Source organism: Spinacia oleracea, chromosome 1, assembly GCF_020520425.1.
Source record: "Spinacia oleracea cultivar Varoflay chromosome 1, BTI_SOV_V1, whole genome shotgun sequence".
In the NCBI taxonomy this organism is placed as follows: domain Eukaryota; kingdom Viridiplantae; phylum Streptophyta; class Magnoliopsida; order Caryophyllales; family Amaranthaceae; genus Spinacia; species Spinacia oleracea.
This window is the reverse complement of record NC_079487.1, coordinates 19,705,992-19,715,622: the sequence shown is the minus strand read 5'-3', so window position 1 is coordinate 19,715,622 and position 9,631 is coordinate 19,705,992. Positions and strand designations below refer to the sequence as shown.

The 9,631-nt window shown below is 37.7% G+C and overlaps 1 protein-coding gene across 1 annotated transcript; it reads left to right on the top strand.

The window, feature by feature from the left end:
* The first annotated feature begins 6,017 nt into the window (after positions 1-6,017).
* On the top strand, positions 6,018-8,676 carry LOC110791955 (uncharacterized). Its single transcript, XM_021996726.2, has 4 exons — positions 6,018-7,043; positions 7,407-8,372; positions 8,422-8,505; positions 8,629-8,676. The coding sequence occupies exons 1-4, from the start codon at positions 6,018-6,020 to the stop codon at positions 8,674-8,676; spliced, it is 2,124 nt and encodes a 707-aa protein (XP_021852418.2).
* The last annotated feature ends 955 nt before the right edge of the window (positions 8,677-9,631 follow it).

Sequence of the window (9,631 nt, the reverse complement as noted above, 5' to 3'; positions counted from 1 at the left end):
TGTATTTTCAAAATATTAACTTTTTATAATTTTTGCTTAAAGAGAATTAAAGATATTAATGATCAAAGTTTTGCATAGGCATGCGTGAAAGTTACCAACGTTGCAAGTATTAAAAATAGGAGGAAGTATACCTATTGAACTCTTTGATTAATTAAGAATGTAGAACAAAAAATAAAAATATTAATAAAAACATTATAATTTGGGGGAAATTAAAACCCTAGCTATTTAATCATTGCTTCATCTTTAATCTACCACGGCGTTGATGAAGGTTACAAGGCGGTGAAAAAGAGTGAAGCGACGACTGCAAGGAGGTTGTTAGAAAGAAACGGGTTGATGAAGTTAAAGACAGAGAACCGGGATGAACAAGAAAGAACAAATCCAAATTTGGCAGCAAATAAGGGACCGACGATGAAGGAGATAGAAAAAGGATGAAGAGGAGAGAGAATTGATGGAAGGTGAGAGGAGAGAGCCGACCAAGAACTGAGGTTGGAGGTCTTCAATGGCGGCGCTCGAGAGGGAGGCAAAGGATAGAGAAAAGACCTATAGAAGTAGTCAATTTTTCATTTCAAATGACGACTTATATGAAAGTGGATTTGAAACCCCAAACATTAGACTTAATTTTTTTTAGAGTTGGATTTGGGCCAAATCAAAATACAAATCCTTTTAATACCCAAACAAGGTATATGGGCCAATTCCATCATTTCAAATGAAATGATAGTTTCCAAACAGGCCATTATGGGGTTTATGGGTGGCTCAGAATAACTACATATTCAGGGGGAGGAGATCACTATGGCCTCGATAAATAGTATCATTAAGGGGGATATGGATCAGCATGGCATGCATTGCCTAATTCGACCCAAATTTAGGTATCATACGACAATTACACCCAACTGATTCGGATCTGTATGTCCCGCACAACTTCTTTACAACAATTTTAACGGACAAGGGGCTTGGGAGGGACGGCAACAATATGACTTATAGACGGCTCGTGGAGGAAAGATTTATAGAGCGGGTATGGGGTGGTGTTTGGAAGATATGTGTAAAGGGGATGCAGATGTAGTCTGTGGGGGAGCTACGTTCGGATATGAGGAGTCAGCTCTACAGGCAGAGACTACAAGGTGCATCAAAGGAATGCAATCGGTATCCCATGAGAACATCACTTCACTTAGGATCTTTTCGGATTCACACCTTGTGGATATGCTGCTAGAGGAAGTTAAGAGCATAGTGGGGAGCTCTTCAATGACTCTTAAGGAAAGAGAAAAAATTAGAGCTAGCTCTTAGGTGTGTAATGAGAGTCTTTTATTTGGAGATTGTAAGAGAAATTTCTGAAATAAGAGCTAGATCTTACATATAAGAGCTAGTGCCCCATCATTGTTTTTGTATACAAATATAATAAAAAAAAAGGGTAAAAGAGAATAAGAGTTAGTATTAAAAGTTAGTCAATTTCCACAAATTTTAGGAGGAGACAATTATTTGGAGTTGAAACTTATATGGCATATGAGAGAGACTAAGAGACACGAAAATAAGAGTCTCTCCCTTATTGTTGCTCAGGAGAGACTCTTATTTTGATGACTCTTAGTCTCTCTCCTATGCTACATAAGCTCCATCTCCAAATAAGAGCCCCCTTCCAAAAATTATGGAAATGCACTAAACTCTTAACATTAGCTCTCATTCTCTCTTACCGTCTTTTTTTATTATTATTATTTTCATGCACAAAATGTTGACATGACACTAACTCTTATTTCTTGGAGCTAGCTCTTATTTCTGAAATTTCTCTTACAAACTCTAATTAAGAGTTTCTCATTTCTCACCTAAGAGTTAGCTCTTAATTTTTCTCTCTCCTTAAGAGCTAAATTTTTCTCTCTCCTTAAGAGCTAAGAGTCTCCCCTTATTTATGCTCTAAGGTGGTCGATGTTAGGTTGCGGCAGACAATACAGGAGATTCACTCCGCCGATGCGGGTTTGAATACTGCAATTTTACCAAGATGGATAGGGCACGAGTTCATCGGGCTCACTTGCTAGATACTCAGGCGTCAATTACTCTTATCTAGTTTTTTAATACTTTATAGTTTCTTGTTCTTTTGGTTGATGTCCAAAATAACAAAAAGTGTAAGAAAAAAGCGACTTAGTTTGATCTTAATTTGATTTATCTCTTCCTCCAAGTGCTAAATTTGACTTCGAAAATCAAACTTAGCTTATTTGATAGGGAGGCAATTTTAAGTATAATTTATGAATAAGGTTATGAGAGTCAGACCACAAAATTAATGTACATCGGAAACTTCTTAACATATAATAACTAGTCGTCTGACCCGTGCAAGGCACGGGATAGTCCTAGGATTGTGGATATCTTAACATACAATTGGTGAGTGTTTGTTTTTAGGTTTGTTTGTTTTGCATCTACATTTAAATGCTGAAAGTACGGAGAGAAGCAACAAATATAACTGGTTTCTTTACTTGCTAAAACCAAGAGAATTTCCAATTATTTTTGTTAATTGGTGAAGTGCAACTGTCCACTTAGTTTATGCAGCTTAGACCTCAGCATCAACATTTGATGAGCTCACGGTTACACAATAATATCATTCATAGTAGTAGAAACTATGATTAACTTTTCTCTTACCAGTAAACTAAAAAGGGCAAAACAGAAAACAAAACTCGAAAAGTTGCATCTCTTAACACGGTTTTAAAACATAAAAAAGCATGTAGTAGTTTCCCCTTTAAAAGAAGAACTCATGCGTAGGAGCGTATGAAGTTTGCTCATCTTTGAGGAGTTTGTTCTGTCGTCCCTTAGCTTACATATAAACCACCAAGTAAAAGGAGCACAATCTGTTGAATGCTTTGAAGCATCATTGTCGCTGGATCGTATACTCTATAACTGCAACCTACGTAGAAGTGATGATCTTACAATGTCAATACTAAGAGGGTGCTTCATCTTATTACTCAAATTCAAGATGTAGAAGACACAGTTCTATTCAAACATGCATCCCAAATTTAACACCAATTCAACATCAATTAGAGACGCAACAACATAAATCAGCCATCTTCCGAATTTATGCATCTACAGAATTTCCCGATATCATTGAACAAAAAAAGAGACAACAGCTATACGGTTAAACTCTTGCAAATTGCCAAACCCAAAAATCTAACAAAGAAAATCGGAATTGAAGGTCACAGAATATACAAACCCTAAACCTATACAAACAACAACTTAGTTCAAACTCACACAATTTGTAAAGCCTAAAACCTAAACTTAGGAAAACAACCTATCAAAATTGAATCAAAATAGTCCATGGTTATGAGATTAACTACTGCTAGCCAAATAGATGGCAACAAATAGGAAGGGAGACTTATTGACAATAAACTCAAAAATAGTCCATATTACTCCATACTTTTCCTATTCTCCAAACACTGGCCTCAAATACACAGATATGGACCAAACACCTGGCCTATTTCGCACAAATCTCATACACACATATAGACATTCAGACTTAATAGTTATATGAAAAATTATCCCTTCTGTTCTCTTTTTTTTACAGGGTATCACTACTACAACTCCTTCCATTACAACCCATTCTTGTTTTCCATATAATTCTTCCACGGTTCCTTTTTCCGTTGAGCAAAGGGGACTCCGAATTCTGTTTTGTACACTAAAAAAAAATTTATCACCTACAAATTAAACAACTCAGATAATAATATCCACAGCAAAACATGTTAAGGGGAAACTATGAATTGATATTTATGACTTGATGAAAGAACCCATCGACACAATGACACAATGCGTCCATCTTTATGGAAAACGAGCTGAGAGACTTTCTCCCCAAGTTTTCTCTTGGTGCATGTTAGCTTAAAGTGCAACGTAGCCATGGCAAGGAAATCTGGCTCGAAATCTCAAAGCAGCAAGCATGGAAATGGTAAAGGCAAACCTCGAGGACCATCATCGGATTCACAAGCTTTGAAAACACGCAGTATTGAGTAGGTTATGGGGGTAGAAGCACTGGATTTTGGGCTCGAAAATGAAATTTTCACGCCAAAATCAGGATTGCAACATCTTCAAACTCGATCAGAAGTGAGGCATTCGTTTAATGAGTTTATGGAGGTGATTCATGGCTCAGCAAATCAGATGAAACAAGGTAATGCTCGATCTAATATGGAAGTGGGTACGATATCAATTCCTATATTGCATCAATTTGATGAAGCTGCTGCTACTGATAATGCACCTATTATTGATAATAATGTTGAAATACCTATGAAATTGAATCCAGAACAGTCTGATTCTGATAATATTGATGTTAGTGAAATTCACAGTGATGAGAGTAACCCTGTTGAAATCGATTTTGATGATATTCAAGAGGAGATTGATTTTTGGAGTTCAGCTGTGGTGTGCTACATTGTGGGGGCTAATCCTCCTATCAATGTCATGGAGGGGTTCATTCAAAGGATATGGAAACAGTTGAATGTTGACAAGGTTGTCATGGTGAGAAAGGGGGTTTTCCTGGTGAGATTTCTTACTATGGACTTGAGAGATAAGGTGTTGAAAGGACACTATTTCTTTGATAGCAAACCCCTTATTCTGAAACCTTGGAACTCTGATATGAACATGGATACACCAGAGCTTCAATCTGTGCCAATTTAGGTGCAATTGAAGTTAAACTTCAAATATTGGGGGGAAAAGGCATTGTTTAAGATTGTGGCATAATTAGGCAAGCCACTAAGAAGGGATCAGGCCACAATCTGTAGAGATAAACTTCAGTTTGCTAGAGTCATGGTGGATGTGCCATTGTCTCAAGAATTACCTGATTTTATCTCTTTCAGAGATGAGAATGGCATGATGGTGAGAGTTGCCATATTTTATGAGTGGAGGACAACAATGTGCACTAAATGCAAGATGTTTGGTCACCTACAGACTAAATGCAGACAGGGTTAGAAGAAGATTTGGGTTAGGAAAGCTCCACCACATGTATCAGTTCCAGTTCAACCACCTGTACAGGGTGAACATGTGGTTAGTCCTATTGTGGATCAAGAAGGTTTTCAGAGATCTTTGAGACCAATCAAGGTGAGAGTTGGTCTAGAAACTCCAGTTAGAACTTTTAATGTTTTTCAGGTGTTGGAGGCTTCATTACTTGATAATGAAGAATTGGTAGGAGGACAGTATCAAGGGGATGAACAAAGGATAGTGATGCCTGGAGGAGGGAACTCTTCCAACTCTAATGGATAGGGTGTTAGCTGGGAATGTCAGGGGTCTAAACTCAATACAGAAACAGAATGAGGTTAATCACTTCATTCAGAAGTATGCACTGGGTTTGATGGGACTCCTGGAACATAAGGTGAAGATCTCTAATCTAGGGAAGCTTTACTAGAAAGTATTTGTAAATTGGTGTTTTACTAGCAACTCTAGCTATCACTCTGGTGGTAGAATTGTTGTAGCTTGGAAAGCTAGTTGCTTCACAGTTAACATTGTTGCTGCATCCAGTCAGTTTGTTCATTGCAATGTTACTCCTGTAAGTGGTAGGCAGCCCTTTTATTGCACTTTTGTTTATGCCTTTTATTGATGCTGGTATGAGACAAGATCTATGGAGGGATTTGTTGTTGCTTAATACTCAAGATCCCTGGATTGTATGTGGGGATTTCAACTGTGTTATGGTATTAGATGAGAGAATTAGAGCTCCTGTAAGACATAGTGATATTGTGGATGTGAGCAATTGCATGCATGCTTGTGGTATGGAAGATATTAAATGTGTGGGTAATCTCTTTACCTGGAACAACAAGCAACAAGGAAATAACAGGGTTTTCTCAAAAATTGATAGATTTATGGCTAATCATGTTTGGCAATCTTGCTTTCTAGTTGCTGAAGTGTGCTTTATGCCAGAAGGTCATTTTGATCATTCTCCTGGACTTCTTTCTGTGTATCCCAGAGATGATGGAGGGAAGAAACCCTTTAAATACTTTACTATCTAGAAGACTTCAACTGTGTTATCTGATACTGTTCAGCAGGCTTGGAACACACAGATTCTTGGAACTAAAATGTTCATTGTGATTAATAAGCTGAAAAGAGTAAAACTGGCTCTTAAAGAGTTGAATAAAGTAGGTTTTACAGACATTCATGCTGCAGATTTGAGAGCTTATCAGACTATGGTGAGTGCACAAACTGCAATGCATAATAATCCAACTGATCATGGTGTTGCAGATGCAGAGTTGATTGCAATTCAGGATTATAAGGAGAAACATAAAGCTTATTTGGCTTTCCTCAGTCAGAAAGCAAAATTGTCTTGGCTTAAAGATGGGGATGAGAATACTTCTCTTTTTCACCAGAGTATCAAGAAGGTGCAGAACCAAGTTTATAGCATCTATGATATGAAAAGAGAATGGAAAGATACAACTGATAGGGTGTCCAAAGCTTTCTTGAATTATTATAAAGTCCTACTAGGTAGTACTTCTGATAATAGAACACCAGTAAACAGGGAGGTGGTTCAGCAGGGGCCAGTTTGTATGGATCATCATAAAGCTATTCTCAATGCTCCCTATACTGCAGATGAAGTTAAGAAGGCTCTTTTCTCTATTCCAGGTATTAAAGCTCCTGGTCCAGATGGCTTTGGTTCTTATTTTTATAAAGATGCTTGGCATATTGTTGGGGATGAAGTCATTGCAACGATCCTTGATATGTTACAGCAAGGAAAAATCTTGAAGGAGTTGAACTACACTGTGATTACTCTCATCCCTAAGACTAAATGTCCAAAAGATGTGAGTGAGTTCAGGCCAATCTCTTGCTGCAACACCATCTATAAGTGCATAACAAAAGTCTTGTGTGGGAGATTAAGACAAGTTCTTCCTGATCTCATTTTGGAGAATCAAGGAGGCTTTGTTCATGGGAGATACATAGTTCATAATATTATGGATGTTCAAGATTTAGTCAGGCATTATGGGAGGAAAGGGGTTAAGCCTAGTTGTCTTATGAAGATTGATCTTCAAAAATCCTATGATACTGTTGATTGGCATTTCTTAGAGGAGATGCTGGAGTTGTTGGATTTCCCTAAGCATTTTGTTGATATGGTTATGCAATGTGTGTCTACTCCCATGTTTTCTTTGATGCTGAATGGTTCTATGCATGGCTTCTTTAAATCCAAGAGAGGTTTGAGGCAAGGAGACCCTATCTCTCCTCTGCTGTTTGTCATTTGCATGGAGTATTTGTCTTGAATTCTGAATAGAGTGAGCTCTATGCCTCAGTTTCAATTTCATCCAAGGTGTAAGGGGATTGGTCTTACTCACTTATGTTTTGCTGATGATTTGATTATCTGTAGCAAGGGAGATTATCAGTCTATTTACTTGTTGCTTCAAGCTTTCAAGTTGTTTTCTAATTCTTCTTGCTTAAAGGCAAATCAACAAAAATCTTCTATCTACTGTTATGGTATGCAGGAATTTGATATTCAGAGGGTAGTGGATGTTTCTGGATTTTCTAGAAGTATGCTGCCTTTTAAATACTTGGGTGTTCCTATATACTCTAAGAAGATTTATGTGGCTCAGTGTGCTCATCTGGTGGATAAGATGATAATCAGGATCAAAGTTTGGAGTTCTAGGAATTTATCCTATACAGCAAGAATGCAGCTTGTTAACTCAGTTTTGCTAAGTTTGCATATGTATTGGGCTCAAATATATGTGCTTCCAAAAAGTGTTCTACAAGATATAGTGAAGATCTGCAGAGCCTTCCTATGGAGTGGTCATGCTTTCAGTCATAAACCAAGCAACATAGCTTGGGATAAGGTCTGTGGTGACAAGCAAACTGGAGGTCTGGGGTTTAGAGATGTTCAGACTTGGAATATAGCCTTTATGGGAAAATATGTATGGGCTTTAGTCAAGAAGCAGGATAATGTGTGGATTAGGTTGATCCATTCAGTCTACTTAAAGGATGGGGATTGGTGGGAATATCAGCCTGGCTCTAGTGCTAGCTGGTACTGGAAACAAGTTTGTAATACAAAGGAGAAACTAAAACAGTTTTTTACTCTTGCAGAGTTTGAAAACATGCCTCAGTATTCAGTGAAACAAGTGTATGAGAAACTTGTAGGGAATAAGCCAAGGGTGCATTGGGATAAAATGGTGTGGAATAGGCCGAATGTTCCAAAGCATAGATTCATTTGCTGGTTAGCTGTTCCATCCAAGCTTCAGACTACAGAAAAGCTAGCAAAGATAGGCATTAGTCAACCTGCTAGTTGTTTGATTTGTGGACTGGGTGATGAGACTCATCAGCATTTATTCTTTCAGTGCCAGTATAGTAGGCAAATTATTTTAGCAGTTCACCAGTGGATTGGCTTCTCTATTCATGGCAATTTGGTTCAGTTGCTCAGGAAAGCTGGTCAAAGTAGAGCTTCCAGGTTCAGGAAGCAGGTTTATTTTGCAGTTGTTGGGCTGCTGTCTATCTGATCTGGAAATGTAGAAAACTAGCTTTTGGGATAGTACCATTCCCACTCTCAGTCAGAGTATGAAGGCTTTGAAGAAAATGGTTAAAAGCAGAATTCAGGTAGTTTTTCCAAAACATGTAAGCAAGAGGGATAGTGACTGGTTCAAAAAAATGTAATAGCCTTTTAGGCATTCTGGTGTGTTTTTTAGAGCTTGTTTTAGCTTTGTTTTTGCTGATTTCAAGGGCATAGAGTCCAGCCTAATTGGTTTGTATGACTTGGAGTTGGCTTAAGTTGTCATTGTTGATCCAATTAATATTATTCTCTCTTGCTTAGGAAAAAACAAACCAAAACATAGGCAGACATTAGAGATCCAAAACATCAAAGCTAAAAGCTACCAAATCATGCACACAGACTACTCCAACAGACACACAAGAACCAAGAATGTGATTAATTCCAACCTAAAGCAATGCCCCGATTCTAAGAAGGAACGCAAAGGAAAAAACATGTAACAGAACACCATATACTACCCATATCAACTCACACATTTTACCACCGAACAATGGTACTCAAACACAATATATAATTCATGATTCAATCCGAGGATTCAAATAGTAAATGCTGAATAATTTTCATTCTTATTTTAGTGTTTTTCTAAATTCTCGCTACCAAAAGTCGTTTTTAATTGCTCTAATCTATCCTAATCCCTGCGCTATTCTCCATTTTCTCTAATCGCTGCTGCCCGCTCTCCTTTCATCCTGACGTTGCTCGCTGCGCTGCTCTGCGAACAGAACCCAGCCCCACTCGCAAACAAATGAATCAGCAGAAATAGGGGCTGCTATGTCCTCTTAATTTATTGAATTTATGGTTTTTTTAAGTTCACCTTACAAAAATAATTTGGAAAACTAATTATTGTCGTCCTCGAACTAACTAAACATCAACACGACAACTGAAGGAAATAATTCCCTTGGTCTAAGTATACATTCAATATAAGTCTAATAAATGCGGTTCAGTATTAATTAATTATACAAGTTAATAATTCAGTGAGATCAAATGAACTGTATGCCTAGCTAGAGGCCGCTTCAGCTCAAGTGGAATTAATAATATTAATCCACATCTTACTCTTGACCGAACCCATAGGGTCACACAAATAGTACGTGAACGGATCAAGTATTTAAGTGAATTAAATACTCCATTTATGGATATTCGGAATCGACGGATCTCAGTTCTAGTGGGAGCTGAAATTCA

Coding starts and splice junctions, on each gene's coding strand:
- LOC110791955 (XM_021996726.2), top strand. CDS start 6,018: ATGTTCATTGTGATTAATAAGCTGAAAAGAGTAAAACTGGCTCTTAAA. Junction 7,044..7,406: donor CTAAGCATTTTGTTGATATG/GTTATGCAATGT, acceptor TATGGTATGCAG/GAATTTGATATTCAGAGGGT. Junction 8,506..8,628: donor TGGTTAAAAGCAGAATTCAG/GTAGTTTTTCCA, acceptor GCTGATTTCAAG/GGCATAGAGTCCAGCCTAAT.